Here is a 21,039-nt window from a genome sequence, read left to right on the forward strand (position 1 = left end):
CCAGACATTGTGACTGTATTAATGACCAGACATTGTGACTGTATTAATGACCAGACATTGTGACTGTATTAATGACCAGACATTGTGACTGTATGAATGACCAGACATTGTGACTGTATGAATGACCAGACCTTGTGACTGTATGAATGACCAGACCTTGTGAGTGTATTAATGACCAGACATTGTGACTGTATCAATGACCAGACATTGTGACTGTATTAATGACCAGACATTGTGACTGTATCAATGACCAGACATTGTGACTGTATCAATGACCAGACATTGTGACTGTATTAATGACCAGACATTGTGACTGTATTAATGACCAGACATTGTGACTGTATTAATGACCAGACATTGTGATTGTATTAATGACCAGACATTGTGTCTGTATTAATGACCAGACATTGTGACTGTATCAATGACCAGACATTGTGACTGTATTAATGACCAGACATTGTGACTGTATTAATGACCAGACATTGTGACTGTATGAATGACCAGACAGACATTGTGACTGTATTAATGACCAGACATTGTGACTGTATTAATGACCAGACATTGTGACTGTATCAATGACCAGACATTGTGACTGTATTAATGACCAGACATTGTGACTGTATTAATGACCAGACATTGTGACTGTATCAATGACCAGACATTGTGACTGTATCAATGACCAGACATTGTGACTGTATTAATGACCAGACATTGTGACTGTATGAATGACCAGACATTGTGACTGTATGAATGACCAGACATTGTGACTGTATGAATGACCAGACATTGTGACTGTATGAATGACCAGATATTGTGACTGTATTAATGACCAGACATTGTGTCTGTATGAATGACCAGACAGACATTGTGACTGTATTAATGACCAGACATTGTGACTGTATGAATGACCAGACAGACATTGTGACTGTATGAATGACCAGACAGACATTGTGACTGTATTAATGACCAGACATTGTGACTGTATCAATGACCAGACATTGTGACTGTATTAATGACCAGACATTGTGACTGTATTAATGACCAGACATTGTGACTGTATTAATGACCAGACATTGTGACTGTATTAATGACCAGACATTGTGACTGTATTAATGACCAGACATTGTGACTGTATTAATGACCAGACATTGTGACTGTATTAATGACCAGACATTGTGACTGTATTAATGACCAGACATTGTGACTGTATGAATGACCAGACATTGTGACTGTATGAATGACCAGACATTGTGACTGTATTAATGACCAGACATTGTGACTGTATCAATGACCAGACATTGTGACTGTATTAATGACCAGACATTGTGACTGTATCAATGACCAGACATTGTGACTGTATTAATGACCAGACATTGTGACTGTATCAATGACCAGACATTGTGACTGTATTAATGACCAGACATTGTGACTGTATCAATGACCAGACATTGTGACTGTATTAATGACCAGACATTGTGACTGTATCAATGACCAGACATTGTGACTGTATCAATGACCAGACATTGTGACTGTATCAATGACCAGACATTGTGACTGTATTAATGACCAGACATTGTGACTGTATTAATGACCAGACATTGTGACTGTATCAATGACCAGACATTGTGACTGTATTAATGACCAGACATTGTGACTGTATCAATGACCAGACATTGTGACTGTATTAATGACTAGACATTGTGACTGTATCAATGACCAGACATTGTGACTGTATTAATGACCAGACATTGTGACTGTATTAATGACCAGACATTGTGACTGTATTAATGACCAGACATTGTGACTGTATTAATGACCAGACATTGTGACTGTATGAATGACCAGACATTGTGACTGTATTAATGACCAGACATTGTGACTGTATTAATGACCAGACATTGTGACTGTATCAATGACCAGACATTGTGACTGTATTAATGACCAGACATTGTGACTGTATTAATGACCAGACATTGTGACTGTATTAATGACCAGACATTGTGACTGTATTAATGACCAGACATTGTGACTGTATTAATGACCAGACATTGTGACTGTATCAATGACCAGACATCGTTTATTTAACAGTTAATGGCTGCTTCGCATTTATACGTCCAGTGGAATATCTGTCTCAGTGTTCAATCTGTGGTGAAATCCTACCGCAAGGTCAATACAGGGAGAAAGAGGGGAGTAAAGGGAGGTATGGAGGAGGAGGAGGAGGAAGGGGGGGGGTGAGAGGAGGGTGTATTATGTACCAGTGATGGGGAGGGGGTAAAGGGACGTATGTAGGAGGAGGAAGGGTGTATTACGTACCAGTGATGGGGAGGGGTTAAAGGGGGGTATGGAGGAGGGGGGGGGGGGGTGAGAGGAGGGTGTATTACGTACCAGTGATGGGGAGGGGTTAAAGGGGGGTATGGAGGAGGGGGGGGGGGTGAGAGGAGGGTGTATTACGTACCAGTGATGGGGAGGGGTTAAAGGGAGGTATGGAGGAGGGGGGGGGGGGTGAGAGGAGGGTGTATTACGTACCAGTGCTGGGGAGGGGTTAAAGGGGGGTATGGAGGAGGGGGGGGGGGGGTGAGAGGAGGGTGTATTACGTACCAGTGATGGGGAGGGGTTAAAGGGAGGTATGGAGGAGGAGGAAGGGGGGGTGAGAGGAGGGTGTATTACGTACCAGTGATGGGGAGGGGTTAAAGGGGGTATGGAGGAGGGGGGGGTGAGAGGAGGGTGTATTACGTACCAGTGATGGGGAGGGGTTAAAGGGAGGTATGGAGGAGGGGGGGGGGGGGGGTGAGAGGAGGGTGTATTACGTACCAGTGATGGGGAGGGGTTAAAGGGGGTATGGAGGAGGGGGGGGAGGTGAGAGGTGGGTGTATTACGTACCAGTGATGGGTAGGGGTTAAAGGGGGTATGGAGGAGGGGGGGGTGAGAGGAGGGTGTATTACGTACCAGTGATGGGGAGGGGTTAAAGGGAGGTATGGAGGAGGGGGGGGGGGGGGGGGGTGTATTACGTACCAGTGATGGGGAGGGGTTAAAGGGAGGTATGGAGGAGGGGGGGGGGGTGAGAGGAGGGTGTATTACGTACCAGTGATGGGGAGGGGTTAAAGGAGGTATGGAGGAGGGGGGGGGTGAGAGGAGGGTGTATTACGTACCAGTGATGGGGAGGGGTTAAAGGGAGGTATGGAGGAGGGGGGGGTGAGAGGAGGGTGTATTACGTACCAGTGATGGGGAGGGGTTAAAGGGGGTATGGAGGAGGGGGGGGGGGGGGGGGGTGAGAGGAGGGTGTATTACGTACCAGTGATGGGGAGGGGTTAAAGGGAGGTATGGAGGAGGGGGGGGGGGGGGGGTGAGAGGAGGGTGTATTACGTACCAGTGATGGGGAGGGGTTAAAGGAGGTATGGAGGAGGGGGGGGGGGGTGAGAGGAGGGTGTATTACGTACCAGTGATGGGGAGGGGTTAAAGGGGGGTATGGAGGAGGAGGGAAGGGGGGGTGAGAGGAGGGTGTATTACGTACCAGTGATGGGGAGGGGTTAAAGGGAGGTATGGAGGAGGGGGGGGGGGGGGGTGAGAGGAGGGTGTATTACGTACCAGTGATGGGGAGGGGTTAAAGGGGGGTATGGAGGAGGAAGGAGGGGGTGAGAGGAGGGTGTATTACGTACCAGTGATGGGGAGGGGTTAAAGGGAGGTATGGAGGAGGAGGAAAGGGGGGTGAGAGGAGGGTGTATTACGTACCAGTGATGGGGAGGGGTTAAAGGGAGGTATGGAGGAGGGGGGGGGTGAGAGGAGGGTGTATTACGTACCAGTGATGGGGAGGGGTTAAAGGGAGGTATGGAGGAGGGGGGGGGGTGAGAGGAGGGTGTATTACGTACCAGTGATGGGGAGGGGGTAAAGGAGGGTATGGATGAGGGGGGGGGGGGGTGAGAGGAGGGTGTATTACGTACCAGTGATGGGGAGGGGGTAAAGGGAGGTATGTAGGAGGAGGAAGGGGGGATGAGAGGAGGGTGTATTACGTACCAGTGATGGGGTTAAGCTGGTGTCTTTAGGACTGGTCACTGTGTTGGCTTTGTTGTTCGCCTGTAAAGCAAATAGTGTTGATGGAACATAACATCACACATCACCTGACCTGGCCTGACCTGACCTGGGTCAAATCTATTCTGTCAACTTTTCTTTCGCTTTCAGCCGTACCTAGATCCTACAGGGTTCAATAGACAGTCCCCTGATGGTTTCATAGTGTATATAGATCCTACAGGGTTCAATAGACAGTCCCCTAATGGTTTCATAGTGTATATAGATCCTACAGGGTTCAATAGACAGTCCCTCTGATGGTTTCATAGTGTATATAGATCCTACAGGGTTCAATAGACAGTCCCCTGATGGTTTCATAGTGTATATAGATCCTACAGGGTTCAATAGACAGTCCCCTGATGGTTTCATAGTGTATATAGATCCTACAGGGTTCAATAGACAGTCCCCCTGATGGTTTCATAGTGTATATAGATCCTACAGGGTTCAATAGACAGTCCCCTGATGGTTTCATAGTGTATATAGATCCTACAGGGTTCAATAGACAGTCCCCCTGATGGTTTCATAGTGTATATAGATCCTACAGGGTTCAATAGACAGTCCCCTGATGGTTTCATAGTGTATATAGATCCTACAGGGTTCAATAGACAGTCCCCTGATGGTTTCATAGTGTATATAGATCCTACAGGGTTCAATAGACAGTCCCCTGATGGTTTCATAGTGTATATAGATCCTACAGGGTTCAATAGACAGTCCCCCTGATGGTTTCATAGTGTATATAGATCCTACAGGGTTCAATAGACAGTCCCCCTGATGGTTTCATAGTGTATATAGATCCTACAGGGTTCAATAGACAGTCCCCTGATGGTTTCATAGTGTATATAGATCCTACAGGGTTCAATAGACAGTCCCCCTGATGGTTTCAGAGTGTATATAGATCCTACAGGGTTCAATAGACAGTCCCCTGATGGTTTCATAGTGTATATAGATCCTACAGGGTTCAATAGACAGTCCCCCTGATGGTTTCATAGTGTATATAGATCCTACAGGGTTCAATAGACAGTCCCCCTGATGGTTTCATAGTGTATATAGATCCTACAGGGTTCAATAGACAGTCCCCCTGATGGTTTCATAGTGTATATAGATCCTACAGGGTTCAAAAGACAGTCCCCCTGATGGTTTCATAGTGTATATAGATCCTACAGGGTTCAATAGACAGTCCCCTGATGGTTTCATAGTGTATATAAATCCTACAGGGTTCAATAGACAGTCCCCTGATGGTTTCATAGTGTATATAGATCCTACAGGGTTCAATAGACAGTCCCCTGATGGTTTCATAGTGTATATAGATCCTACAGGGTTCAATAGACAGTCCCCCTGATGGTTTCATAGTGTATATAGATCCTACAGGGTTCAATAGACAGTCCCCTGATGGTTTCATAGTGTATATAGATCCTACAGGGTTCAATAGACAATCTCCCTGATAGTTTCATAGTGTATATAGATCCTGTATAACAGGGTTCAATAGACAGTCCCCTGATGGTTTCATAGTGTATATAGATCCTGTATAACAGGGTTCAATAGACAGTCCCCTGATGGTTTCATAGTGTATATAGATCCTACAGGGTTCAATAGACAGTCCCCTGATGGTTTCATAGTGTATATAGATCCTACAGGGTTCAATAGACAGTCCCCCTGATGGTTTCATAGTGTATATAGATCCTACAGGGTTCAGTAGACAGTCCCCTGATGGTTTCATAGGGTATATAGATCCTGTATAACAGGGTTCAATAGACAGTCCCCTGATGGTTTCATAGTGTATATAGATCCTACAGGGTTCAATAGACAGTCCCCTGATGGTTTCATAGTGTATATAGATCCTACAGGGTTCAATAGACAGTCCCCTGATGGTTTCATAGTGTATATAGATCCTACAGGGTTCAATAGACAGTCCCCCTGATGGTTTCATAGTGTATATAGATCCTACAGGGTTCAATAGACAGTCCCCTGATGGTTTCATAGTGTATATAGATCCTACAGGGTTCAATAGACAGTCCCCCTGATGGTTTAATAGTGTATATAGATCCTACAGGGTTCAATAGACAGTCCCCCTGATGGTTTCATAGTGTATATAGATCCTACAGGGTTCAATAGACAGTCCCCCTGATGGTTTCATAGTGTATATATATCCTACAGGGTTCAAAAGACAGTCCCCCTGATGGTTTCATAGTGTATATAGATCCTACAGGGTTCAATAGACAGTCCCCTGATGGTTTCATAGTGTATATAAATCCTACAGGGTTCAATAGACAGTCCCCTGATGGTTTCATAGTGTATATAGATCCTACAGGGTTCAATAGACAGTCCCCCTGATGGTTTCATAGTGTATATAGATCCTACAGGGTTCAATAGACAGTCCCCTGATGGTTTCATAGTGTATATAGATCCTACAGGGTTCAATAGACAGTCCCCTGATGGTTTCATAGTGTATATAGATCCTACAGGGTTCAATAGACAATCCCCCTGATAGTTTCATAGTGTATATAGATCCTGTATAACAGGGTTCAATAGACAGTCCCCTGATGGTTTCATAGTGTATATAGATCCTGTATAACAGGGTTCAATAGACAGTCCCCTGATGGTTTCATAGTGTATATAGATCCTACAGGGTTCAATAGACAGTCCCCTGATGGTTTCATAGTGTATATAGATCCTACAGGGTTCAATAGACAGTCCCCCTGATGGTTTCATAGTGTATATAGATCCTACAGGGTTCAATAGACAGTCCCCTGATTGTTTCATAGTGTATATAGATCCTACAGGGTTCAATAGACAGTCCCCTGATGGTTTCATAGTGTATATAGATCCTACAGGGTTCAATAGACAGTCCCCCTGATGGTTTCATAGTGTATATAGATCCTGTATAACAGGGTTCAATAGACAGTCCCCTGATGGTTTCATAGGGTATATAGATCCTGTATAACAGGGTTCAATAGACAGCCCCCTGATGGTTTCATAGTGTATATAGATCCTACAGGGTTCAGTAGACAGTCCCCTGATGGTTTCATAGGGTATATAGATCCTGTATAACAGGGTTCAATAGACAGTCCCCTGATGGTTTTATAGTGTATATAGATCCTACAGGGTTCAATAGACAGTCCCCCTGATGGTTTCATAGTGTATATAGATCCTACAGGGTTCAATAGACAGTCCCCTGATGGTTTCATAGTGTATATAGATCCTACAGGGTTCAATAGACAGTCCCCTGATGGTTTCATAGTGTATATAGATCCAACAGGGTTCAATAGACAGTCCCCTGATGGTTTCATAGTGTATATAGATCCTACAGGGTTCAATAGACAGTCCACCTGATGGTTTCATAGTGTATATAGATCCTACAGGGTTCAATAGACAGTCCCCCTGATGGTTTCATAGTGTATATAGATCCTACAGGGTTCAATAGACAGTCCCCTGATGGTTTCATAGTGTATATAGATCCTACAGGGTTCAATAGACAGTCCCCCTGATGGTTTCATAGTGTATATAGATCCTACAGGGTTCAATAGACAGTCCCCCTGATGGTTTCATAGTGTATATAGATCCTACAGGGTTCAATAGACAGTCCCCCTGATGGTTTCATAGTGTATATAGATCCTACAGGGTTCAATAGACAGTCCCCCTGATGGTTTCATAGTGTATATAGATCCTACAGGGTTAAATAGACAGCCACCCTGATGGTTTTATAGTGTATATAGATCCTACAGGGTTCAATAGACGGCCCGTCTGTCATTTAATTTGACCCCCCCTATGTAAGTATTTTTATTGTTAGACATAAAGACTGTAAAATCACTAGGTAACCAGCAATAATTGATTTTAATGTAGGAAATATGTTCCTAAGTATTTCACACATATATAGAGAGCCATATGCAATTGTATTCCAACGTAATCACGGTTGTAAATTATTAAGTCAAATACTAGGATCTGTTAGGGATTCTTGTGGTCAATTTGCAGTGTACAAATGATTACATAACTATGTTACGGCCCCCCGGCCGGAAGAAGAAGGAAAAATGGGTCCACGGCTTTAGTGGGACCCTGGTGTATAAGGTCATCTCTGTCAAGGGGTGTTGTGCTTGTTTCTGCCAGCAGAGGGGGCCACTCGCTCTAGTGGTTGCTTCACACTCTCTCAAGCTACAGCGGCTCTCGAGCTGGCCTGCCTAGTCAGTTGAATGCTCTTCGAGCCAAACTGTATTCAAGAGACAACCGGATCAGCTAATTGTTTTCAAATGTATTATTAAGGTGCCAGGCTCCCATTCGTTCATCTGACCCAATCCACACAGGCAGCATGCATAAGACAATATCTAACATGATGTACAGTACCTGACACAGCTCTGACACAGGACTATCTATACCAGAGTACTGACACACTCTGACACAGGACTATCTATACCAGAGTACTGAGACGGTCTGACACAGGACTATCTATACCAGAGTACTGACACAGGACTATCTATACCAGAGTACTGAGACGGTCTGACACAGGACTATCTCTACCAGAGTACTGAGACGGTCTGACACAGGACTATCTATACCAGAGTACTGGAACGCTCTGACACAGGACAATCTATACCAGAGTACTGAGACGGTCTGACACAGGACTATCTATACCAGAGTACTGACACAGGACTATCTCTACCAGAGTACTGATACACTCTGACACAGGACTATCTATACCAGAGTACTGATACACTCTGACACAGGACTATCTATACCAGAGTACTGAGACGCTCTGACACAGGACTATCTATACCAGAGTACTGAGACACTCTGACACAGGACTATCTATACCAGAGTACTGAGACACTCTGACACAGGACTATCTCTACCAGAGTACTGACACAGGACTATCTATACCAGAGTACTGATACACTCTGACACAGGACTATCTATACCAGAGTACTGAGACACTCTGACACAGGACTATCTATACCAGAGTACTGAGACGCTCTGACACAGGACTATCTATACCAGAGTACTGACACAGGGCTATCTATACCAGAGTACTGAGACACTCTGACACAGGACTATCTATACCAGAGTACTGAGAAACTCTGACAGAGGACTATCTCTACCAGAGTACTGAGACACTCTGACACAGGACTATCTATAACAGAGTACTGACACAGGACTATCTATACCAGAGTACTGACACAGGACTATCTATACCAGAGTACTGACACAGGGCTATCTATACCAGAGTACTGAGACACTCTGACACAGGACTATCTATACCAGAGTACTGACACAGGACTATCTATACCAGAGTACTGAGACACTCTGACACAGGGCTATCTATACCAGAGTACTGAGACACTCTGACACAGGACTATCTATACCAGAGTACTGAGACACTCTGACACAGGGCTATCTATACCAGAGTACTGAGACTGTCTGACACAGGACTATCTATACCAGAGTACTGAGACACTCTGACACAGGACTATCTATACCAGAGTAATGAGACTGTCTGACACAGGACTATCTATACCAAAGTACTGAGACACTCTGACACAGGACTATCTATACCAGAGTACTGAGACACTCTGACACAGGACTATCTATACCAGAGTACTGAGACACTCTGACACAGGACTATCTATACCAGAGTACTGACACAGGACTATCTATACCAGAGTACTGAGACACTCTGACACAGGACTATCTATACCAGAGTACTGAGACACTCTGACACAGGACTATCTATACCAGAGTACTGAGACACTCTGACACAGGACTATCTATACCAGAGTACTGAGACGGTCTGACACAGGACTATCTATACCAGAGTACTGAGACACTCTGACACAGGACTATCTATACCAGAGTACTGAGACGCTCTGACACAGGGCTATCTATACCAGAGTACTGATACAGGACTATCTATACCAGAGTACTGAGACACTCTGACACAGGAATATCTATACCAGAGTACTGAGACACTCTGACACAGGACTATCTATACCAGAGTACTGAGACGGTCTGACACAGGACTATCTCTACCAGAGTACTGATACAGGACTATCTATACCAGAGTACTGAGACGGTCTGACACAGGACTATCTATACCAGAGTACTGAGACGGTCTGACACAGGACTATCTATACCAGAGTACTGAGACACTCTGACACAGGACTATCTCTACCAGAGTACTGAGACGGTCTGACACAGGGCTATCTATACCAGAGTACTGAGACACTCTGACACAGGACTATCTATACCAGAGTACTGAGACGGTCTGACACAGGGCTATCTATACCAGAGTACTGACACAGGACTATCTATACCAGAGTACTGAGACACTCTGACACAGGACTATCTATACCAGAGTACTGAGACACTCTGACACAGGACTATCTATACCAGAGTACTGAGACACTCTGACACAGGGCTATCTATACCAGAGTACTGACACAGGACTATCTATACCAGAGTACTGACACAGGACTATCTATACCAGAGTACTGAGACACTCTGACACAGGACTATCTATACCAGAGTACTGAGACACTCTGACACAGGACTATCTATACCAGAGTACTGAGACGGTCTGACACAGGACTATCTATACCAGAGTACTGAGACGGTCTGACACAGGACTATCTATTCCAGAGTACTGAGACACTCTGACACAGGGCTATCTATACCAGAGTACTGACACAGCTCTGACACAGGACTATCTATACCAGAGTACTGAGACGGTCTGACACAGGGCTATCTATACCAGAGTACTGACACAGCTCTGACACAGGACTATCTATACCAGAGTACTGAGACGGTCTGACACAGGACTATCTATACCAGAGTACTGAGACACTCTGACACAGGGCTATCTATACCAGAGTACTGACACAGGACTATCTATACCAGAGTACTGAGACACTCTGACACAGGACTATCTATACCAGAGTACTGAGACACTCTGACACAGGACTATCTATACCAGAGTACTGACACAGGACTATCTATACCAGAGTACTGAGACGGCCTGACACAGGACTATCTATACCAGAGTACTGAGACACTCTGACACAGGACTATCTATACCAGAGTACTGAGACACTCTGACACAGGACTATCTATACCAGAGTACTGAGACGGCCTGACACAGGACTATCTATTCCAAAGACACAGGGCCAATCAGCACCCTACTCTCTATGTTACATTACAAAACACAGGGCCAATCAGCATCCTACTCTCTATGTTAGTGCACTGCTTTCTGCAGAGGGCCAATCAGCATCCTACTCTCTATGTTAGTGCACTGCTTTCTGCAGAGGGCCAATCAGCACCCTACTCTCTATGTTAGTGCACTGCTTTCTGCAGAGGGCCAATCAGCACCCTACTCTCTAGTTAGTGCACTGCTTTCTGCAGAGGGCCAATCAGCACCCTACTCTCTAGTTAGTGCACTGCTTTCTGCAGAGGGCTCTGGCCAAAGGTAGTGTACGATGTAGGGAAACAAAGGGAGTGTTGTGCTTGTTTCTGCCAGCAGAGGGGGCCACTCGCTCTAGTGGTTGCTTCACACTCTCTCAAGCTTCAGCGGCTCTCGAGCTGGCCTGCCTAGTCAGTTGAATGGGTGGAGAGCCAAGCTGTATTCAAGAGACAACAGGATCAGCTAATTGTTTTCAAATGTATTATTAAGGTGTCAGGCTCCCATTCATTCATCTGACCCAATCCAAACAGGCAGCATGTATAAGACAGTATCTAACATGATGTACAATACCTGACACAGCTCTGACACAGGACTATCTATACCAGAGTACTGAGACGGTCTGACACAGGACTATCTATACCAGAGTACTGAGACACTCTGACACAGGGCTATCTATACCAGAGTACTGAGACGGTCTGACACAGGACTATCTATACCAGAGTACTGAGACACTCTGACAAAGGGCTATCTATACCAGAGTACTGAGACACTCTGACACAGGACTATCTATACCAGAGTACTGAGACACTCTGACACAGGACTATCTATACCAAAGTACTGAGACACTCTGACACAGGACTATCTCTACCAGAGTACTGAGACACTCTGACACAGGACTATCTCTACCAGAGTACTGAGACACTCTGACACAGGACTATCTATACCAGAGTACTGAGACGGTCTGACACAGGACTATCTATACCAGAGTACTGAGACACTCTGACACAGGACTATCTATACCAAAGTACTGAGACACTCTGACACCGGACTATCTCTACCAGAGTACTGAGACACTCTGACACAGGACTATCTCTACCAGAGTACTGAGACACTCTGACACAGGACTATCTATACCAGAGTACTGGAACGCTCTGACACAGGACTATCTATACCAGAGTACTGAGACGGTCTGACACAGGACTATCTATACCAGAGTACTGAGACACTCTGACACAGGACTATCTATACCAGAGTACTGAGACGGTCTGACACAGGACTATCTATACCAGAGTACTGAGACACTCTGACACAGGACTATCTATACCAGAGTACTGAGACGGTCTGACACAGGACTATCTATACCAGAGTACTGAGACGGTCTGACACAGGACTATCTATACCAGAGTACTGACACAGGACTATCTATACCAGAGTACTGATACAGGACTATCTATACCAGAGTACTGAGATACTCTGACACAGGACTATCTTTACCAGAGTACTGAGACACTCTGACACAGGACTATCTATACCAGAGTACTGATACAGGACTATCTATACCAGAGTACTGAGACACTCTGACACAGGACTATCTATACCAGAGTACTGAGACACTCTGACACAGGACTATCTATACCAGAGTACTGACACAGCTCTGACACAGGACTATCTATACCAGAGTACTGAGACACTCTGACACAGGACTATCTATACCAGAGTACTGAGACGGTCTGACACAGGACTATCTATACCAGAGTACTGAGACACTCTGACACAGGACTATCTCTACCAGAGTACTGAGACACTCTGACACAGGACTATCTCTACCAGAGTACGGAGACACTCTGATACAGGACTATCTCTACCAGAGTACGGAGACACTCTGACACAGGACTATCTATACCAGAGTACTGAGACACTCTGACACAGGACTATCTATACCAGAGTACTGAGACGGTCTGACACAGGACTATCTATACCAGAGTACTGACACAGCTCTGACACAGGACTATCTCTACCAGAGTACTGAGACAGGACTATCTATACCAGAGTACTGACACAGGACTATCTCTACCAGAGTACTGAGACGGTCTGACACAGGACTATCTATACCAGAGTACTGACACAGCTCTGACACAGGACTATCTATACCAGAGTACTGACACAGGACTATCTCTACCAGAGTACTGAGACGCTCTGACACAGGGCTATCTATACCAGAGTACTGAGACGCTCTGACACAGGACTATCTATACCAGAGTACTGACACAGGACTATCTATACCAGAGTACTGATACAGGACTATCTATACCAGAGTACTGAGACGGACTGACACAGGACTATCTATACCAGAGTACTGAGACACCCTGACACAGGACTATCTATACCAGAGTACTGAGATGGACTGACACAGGACTATATATACCAGAGTACTGACACAGGACTATCTATACCAGAGTACTGAGACGGTCTGACACAGGACTATCTATACCAGAGTACTGACACAGGACTATCTATACCAGAGTACTGAGATGGACTGACACAGGACTATCTATACCAGAGTACTGAGACACTCTGACACAGGACTATCTATACCAGAGTACTGACACATGACTATCTATACCAGAGTACTGAGACACTCTGACACAGGACTATCTATACCAGAGTACTGACACAGGACTATCTATACCAGAGTACTGACACAGGACTATCTATACCAGAGTACTGAGACGGTCTGACACAGGACTATCTATACCAGAGTACTGACACAGGACTATCTATACCAGAGTACTGAGACACTCTGACACAGGACTATCTATACCAGAGTACTGACACAGGACTATCTATACCAGAGTACTGAGACACTCTGACACAGGGCTATCTATACCAGAGTACTGAGACACTCTGACACAGGACTATCTATACCAGAGTACTGAGACACTCTGACACAGGGCTATCTATACCAGAGTACTGAGACTGTCTGACACAGGACTATCTATACCAGAGTACTGAGACACTCTGACACAGGACTATCTATACCAGAGTACTGAGACAGGACTATCTATACCAGAGTACTGAGACACTCTGACACAGGACTATCTATACCAGAGTACTGAGACACTCTGACACAGGACTATCTATACCAGAGTACTGACACAGGACTATCTATACCAGAGTACTGAGACGGTCTGACACAGGACTATCTATACCAGAGTACTGAGACACTCTGACACAGGACTATATCTACCAGAGTACTGAGACGGTCTGACACAGGACTATCTATACCAGAGTACTGACACAGCTCTGACACAGGACTATCTCTACCAGAGTACTGAGACACTCTGACACAGGACTATCTATACCAGAGTACTGAGACGGTCTGACACAGGACTATCTATACCAGAGTACTGAGACACTCTGACACAGGACTATCTATACCAGAGTACTGATACACTCTGACACAGGACTATCTATACCAGAGTACTGAGACACTCTGACACAGGACTATCTATACCAGAGTACTGACACAGGACTATCTATACCAGAGTACTGAGACACTCTGACACAGGACTATCTATACCAAAGACACAGGGCCAATCAGCATCCTACTCTCTATGTCAGTGCACTAATTTCTTTTGAGGGTCAATCAGCATCCTACTCTCTATGTTAGTGCACTGCTTTCTTCAGAGGGCCAATCAGCACCCTACTCTCTAGTTAGTGCACTGCTTTCTGCAGAGGGCCAATCAGCATCCTACTCTCTATGTTAGTGCACTGCTTTCTGCAGAGGGCCAATCAGCATCCTACTCTCTAGTTAGTGCACTGCTTTCTGCAGAGGGCCAATCAGCACCCTACTCTCTAGTTAGTGCACTGCTTTCTGCAGAGGGCCAATCAGCACCCTACTCTCTATGTTAGTGCACTGCTTTCTGCAGAGGGCTCTGGCCAAAGGTAGTGTACGATGTAGGCAAACAAAGGGAGCCGTCTGGAACGTTAAACGCAGAAACTCACCTTGACGGCGTCAGCCTTCTTGTTCAGCAGACTCTTGACTGCTGTAGAGAGGAAGAGGAAGAGAGAGGAAGGTTAACACCAGTACACAGAGACAGACAGCCTCCATAGTGCAACAGGGCTGTGTTCATTAGACTCAAAACAAGAGGAAAACGTTTTGAAACGAGCAGGGACTAAATGGCTGAATCTGTCAAATGACAGAGACACGTTTGCTTGTGTTTCAAAACGTTTCAAATATACAGTGATATAAAAGTCATGGTATTAAAGTCAGTATTAAAGTCATGGTATTAAAGTCAGTATTAAAGTCATAGTATTAAAGTCAGTATTAAAGTCAGTATTAAAGTCAGTATTAAAGTCATGGTATTAAAGTCAGTATTAAAGTCATAGTATTAAAGTCAGTATTAAGTCACAGCAATAAAGTCATGGTATTAAAGTCAGCATTAAAGTCATAGTATTAAAGTCATAGTATTAAAGTCAGCATTAAAGTCATAGTATTAAAGTCATGGTATTAAAGTCAGTATTAAGTCATGGTATTAAGTCATGGTATTAAAGTCATGGTATTAAAGTCAGCATTAAAGTCATGGTATTAAAGTCATAGTATTAAAGTCAGCATTAAAGTCATAGTATTAAAGTCATGGTATTAAAGTCAGTATTAAGTCATGGTATTAAGTCATGGTATTAAGTCATGGTATTAAAGTCAGTGTTAAAGTCATGGTATTAAAGTCACGGTATTAAAGTCATGGTATTAAGTCATGGTATTAAGTCATGGTATTAAGTCATGGTATTAAGTCATGGTATTAAGTCATGGTATTAAGTCATGGTATTTAAGTCACGGTATTAAGTCATGGTATTAAGTCACGGTATTAAGTCATGGTATTAAAGTCATGGTATTAAGTCATGGTATTTAAGTCACGGTATTAAGTCATGGTCTTAAGTCATGGTATTAAGTCATGGTATTAAAGTCATGGTATTAAAGTCATGGTATTAAGTCATGGTATTAAGTCATGGTATTAAGTCATGGTATTAAGTCATGGTATTAAAGTCATGGTATTAAAGTCATGGTATTAAAGTCATGGTATTAAAGTCATGGTATTAAAGTCATAGTATTAAAGTCATGATATTAAAGTCATGGCATTAAAGTCATAGTATTAAAGTCATGATATTAAAGTTATGGCATTAAAGTCATAGTATTAAAGTCATGATATTAAAGTCATGATATTAAAGTCATGGCATTAAAGTCATAGTATTAAAGTCATGATATTAAAGTCATGGCATTAAAGTCATAGTATTAAAGTCATGATATTAAAGTTATGGCATTAAAGTCATAGTATTAAAGTCATGATATTAAAGTCATGGCATTAAAGTCATAGTATTAAAGTCATGATATTAAAGTTATGGCATTAGTCATAGTATTAAAGTCATGATATTAAAGTCATGGTATTAAAGTCATAGTATTAAAGTCATGATATTAAAGTCATGGTATTAAAGTCATAGTATTAAAGTCATGATATTAAAGTCTGTATTAAAGTCATGATATTAAAGTCATAGTATTAAAGTCATGATATTAAAGTCTGTATTAAAGTCATGGTATTAAAGTCATAGTATTAAAGTCATGATATTAAAGTCTGTATTAAAGTCATGATATTAAAGTCATAGTATTAAAGTCATGATATTAAAGTCATAGTATTAAAGTCATGATATTAAAGTCTGTATTAAAGTCATGGTATTAAAGTCATAGTATTAAAGTCATGATATTAAAGTCATAGTATTAAAGTCATGATATTAAAGTCTGTATTAAAGTCATGGTATTAAAGTCATAGTATTAAAGTCATGATATTAAAGTCATAGTATTAAAGTCATGATATTAAAGTCTGTATTAAAGTCATGATATTAAAGTCATAGTATTAAAGTCATGATATTAAAGTCTGTATTAAAGTCATGGTATTAAAGTCATAGTATTAAAGTCATGGTATTAAAGTCTGTATTAAAGTCATAGTATTAAAGTCATGATATTAAAGTCTGTATTAAAGTCATGGTATTAAAGTCATGGTATTAAAGTCATGGTATTAAAGTCATAGTATTAAAGTCATGATATTAAAGTCTGTATTAAAGTCATGGTATTAAAGTCATAGTATTAAAGTCATGGTATTAAAGTCATGGTATTTAAGTCATGGTATTAAGTCATGGTATTAAGTCATGGTATTAAAGTCATGGTATTAAAGTCATGGTATTAAAGTCATGGTATTAAAGTCATGGTATTAAAGTCAGTATTAAAGTCATGGTATTAAAGTCATGGTATTAAAGTCATGGTATTAAGTCATGGTATTAAAGTCATGGTATTAAGTCATGGTATTAAAGTCATGGTATTAAAGTCATGGTATTAAAGTCATGGTATTAAAGTCATGGTATTAAAGTCATGGTATTAAGTCATGGTATTAAGTCATGGTATTAAGTCATGGTATTAAAGTCATGGTATTAAAGTCATGGTATTAAAGTCATGGTATTAAAGTCATAGTATTAAAGTCATGATATTAAAGTCATGGCATTAAAGTCATGATATTAAAGTTATGGCATTAAAGTCATAGTATTAAAGTCATGATATTAAAGTCATGGCATTAAAGTCATAGTATTAAAGTCATGATATTAAAGTCATGGCATTAAAGTCATAGTATTAAAGTCATGATATTAAAGTCATAGTATTAAAGTCATGATATTAAAGTCATGGCATTAAAGTCATAGTATTAAAGTCATGATATTAAAGTTATGGCATTAAAGTCATGATATTAAAGTTATGGCATTAAAGTCATAGTATTAAAGTCATGATATTAAAGTCATGGCATTAAAGTCATAGTATTAAAGTCATGATATTAAAGTTATGGCATTAAAGTCATAGTATTAAAGTCATGATATTAAAGTCATGGTATTAAAGTCATAGTATTAAAGTCATGATATTAAAGTCATGGCATTAAAGTCATAGTATTAAAGTCATGATATTAAAGTCATGACATTAAAGTCATAGTATTAAAGTCATGATATTAAAGTTATGGCATTAAAGTCATAGTATTAAAGTCATGATATTAAAGTCATGGCATTAAAGTCATAGTATTAAAGTCATGATATTAAAGTTATGGCATTAAAGTCATAGTATTAAAGTCATGATATTAAAGTCATGGTATTAAAGTCATAGTATTAAAGTCATGATATTAAAGTCTGTATTAAAGTCATGATATTAAAGTCATAGTATTAAAGTCATGATATTAAAGTCTGTATTAAAGTCATGGTATTAAAGTCATAGTATTAAAGTCATGATATTAAAGTCATAGTATTAAAGTCATGATATTAAAGTCTGTATTAAAGTCATGATATTAAAGTCATAGTATTAAAGTCATGATATTAAAGTCATAGTATTAAAGTCATGATATTAAAGTCTGTATTAAAGTCATGGTATTAAAGTCATAGTATTAAAGTCATGATATTAAAGTCATAGTATTAAAGTCATGATATTAAAGTCTGTATTAAAGTCATGGTATTAAAGTCATAGTATTAAAGTCATGATATTAAAGTCATAGTATTAAAGTCATGATATTAAAGTCTGTATTAAAGTCATGATATTAAAGTCATAGTATTAAAGTCATGATATTAAAGTCTGTATTAAAGTCATGGTATTAAAGTCATAGTATTAAAGTCATGGTATTAAAGTCTGTATTAAAGTCATAGTATTAAAGTCATGATATTAAAGTCTGTATTAAAGTCATGGTATTAAAGTCATGGTATTAAAGTCATGGTATTAAGTCATGGTATTAAAGTCATAGTATTAAAGTCATGATATTAAAGTCTGTATTAAAGTCATGGTATTAAAGTCATGGTATTAAAGTCATGGTATTAAAGTCAGTATTAAAGTCATGGTATTTAAGTATTAAAGTCATGGTATTAAAGTCATGGTATTAAAGTCAGTATTAAAGTCATGGTATTAAAGTCATGGTATTAAAGTCAGTATTAAAGTCATGGTATTAAAGTCATGGTATTAAAGTCATGGTATTAAGTCATGGTATTAAAGTCATGGTATTAAGTCATGGTATTAAAGTCAGTATTAAAGTCATGGTATTAAAGTCATGGTATTAAAGTCATGGTATTAAGTCATGGTATTAAAGTCATGGTATTAAAGTCATGGTATTAAAGTCATGGTATTAAAGTCATGGTATTAAAGTCATGGTATTAAGTCATGGTATTAAGTCATGGTATTAAGTCATGGTATTAAAGTCATGGTATTAAAGTCATGGTATTAAAGTCATGGTATTAAAGTCTGTATTAAAGTCATGGTATTAAAGTCTGTATTAAAGTCATGGTATTAAGTCATGGTATTAAAGTCAGTATTAAAGTCATGGTATTAAAGTCTGTATTAAAGTCATGGTATTAAAGTCTGTATTAAAGTCATGGTATTAAAGTCTGTATTAAAGTCATGGTATTAAGTCATGGTATTAAGTCATGGTATTAAAGTCATGGTATTAAAGTCATGGTATTAAGTCATGGTATTAAAGTCATGGTATTAAAGTCATGGTATTAAAGTCATGGTATTAAAGTCATGGTATTAAGTCATGGTATTAAGTCATGGTATTAAAGTCATGGTATTAAAGTCATGGTATTAAGTCATGGTATTAAGTCATGGTATTAAGTCATGGTATTAAAGTCATGGTATTAAGTCATTGTATAAGGTCATTGTATAAAATCATTGCATGCATCGTCATGCTACAACATATTCTACATATAGTATATACTACATAATGTATTCTGTGAATGCATTATATTCACTATTCATAACATACTGCACATATACTGTATATACACTACATGAAGTATTCTGTGAATGTGAATGTACTATATTCACTATTCATATTATACTGAATATATACTGTATATATACTACATGAAGTATTATGTTGATGTGAATGTACTGTATTCACTATTCATAACATCCAGTTTATATACAGTGCATTCGGAAAGTATTCAGACCCCTTCACTTTTTCCATATTTTGTTAGGTTACAGCCTTATTCTAAAATTGATTACATTTTGAAAAAATCCTCAGCAATCTGCACACAATACCCCATAATGGCAAAGTAAAAATAGGTTTTTAGAAATGTTTGCAAATGTCTTAAAAGTTAACAACAGATACCGTATTTACATAAGTATTTAGACCCTTTGTTATGAGACTCAAAATTGAGCTCAGGTGCATCCTGTTTCCATTGATCATCCTTGAGATGTTTCTATAACTTGATTGGAGTCCACCTGTGGTAAATTCAATTGATTCGACATGATTTGGAAAGGCACACACCTGTCTATATTAAATCCCACAGTTGATTAGAGCATACCAAAGCAAAAACCAAGCCATGAGGTCCGAAGGAATTGTCCGTAGAGCTCCGAGACAGGATTGTGTCGAAGCACAGATCTGGAGAAGGGTACCAAAACATTTCTGCAGCATTGAATGAACCCAAGAACACAGTGGCCTCCATCATTCTAAAATGGAAGAAGTTTGGAACCAACAAGACTCTTCCTAGAGCTGGCTGCACTGCCAAACTGAGCAATCGGGGGAGAAGGGCCTTGGTCAGGGAGGTGACCAAGAACCGATGGTCACTCTGACAGAGCTCCAGAGTTCCTCTGTGGAGATGGGAGAACCTTCCAGAAGGACAACCATCTCTGCAGCCGTTATCTCAGGCCGTTATGGTAGAGTGGCCGGACGGAAGCCACTCCTCAGTAAAAGGGCACATGACAGCCCGCTTGGAGTTTGCCAAAAGGCACCAAAAGGACTCTCAGACCA

The 21,039-nt window shown here is 40.9% G+C and overlaps 1 protein-coding gene across 5 annotated transcripts in view; it reads right to left on the reverse strand.

The window, feature by feature from the left end:
* The window catches only part of LOC139579596 (calcium/calmodulin-dependent protein kinase type II delta 2 chain), a 114,696-nt gene that overhangs the window by 20,745 nt on the left and 72,912 nt on the right, over window positions 1-21,039 (reverse strand). For 3 of the 5 annotated variants that reach the window (XM_071408358.1, XM_071408361.1, XM_071408359.1), the window contains exons 13-14: window positions 15,230-15,270; window positions 4,012-4,071 (exon numbers count right to left, since the gene is read on the reverse strand). In XM_071408358.1, the coding sequence (XP_071264459.1) occupies window positions 4,012-4,071; window positions 15,230-15,270 (101 nt within the window). The remainder of the gene's footprint in view (window positions 1-4,011; window positions 4,072-15,229; window positions 15,271-21,039) is intronic. The other 2 variants (XM_071408360.1, XM_071408362.1) reach the window with 1 other exon arrangement.

This window comes from Salvelinus alpinus, chromosome 6, assembly GCF_045679555.1.
Source record: "Salvelinus alpinus chromosome 6, SLU_Salpinus.1, whole genome shotgun sequence".
Classification (NCBI taxonomy): Eukaryota; Metazoa; Chordata; class Actinopteri; order Salmoniformes; family Salmonidae; genus Salvelinus; species Salvelinus alpinus.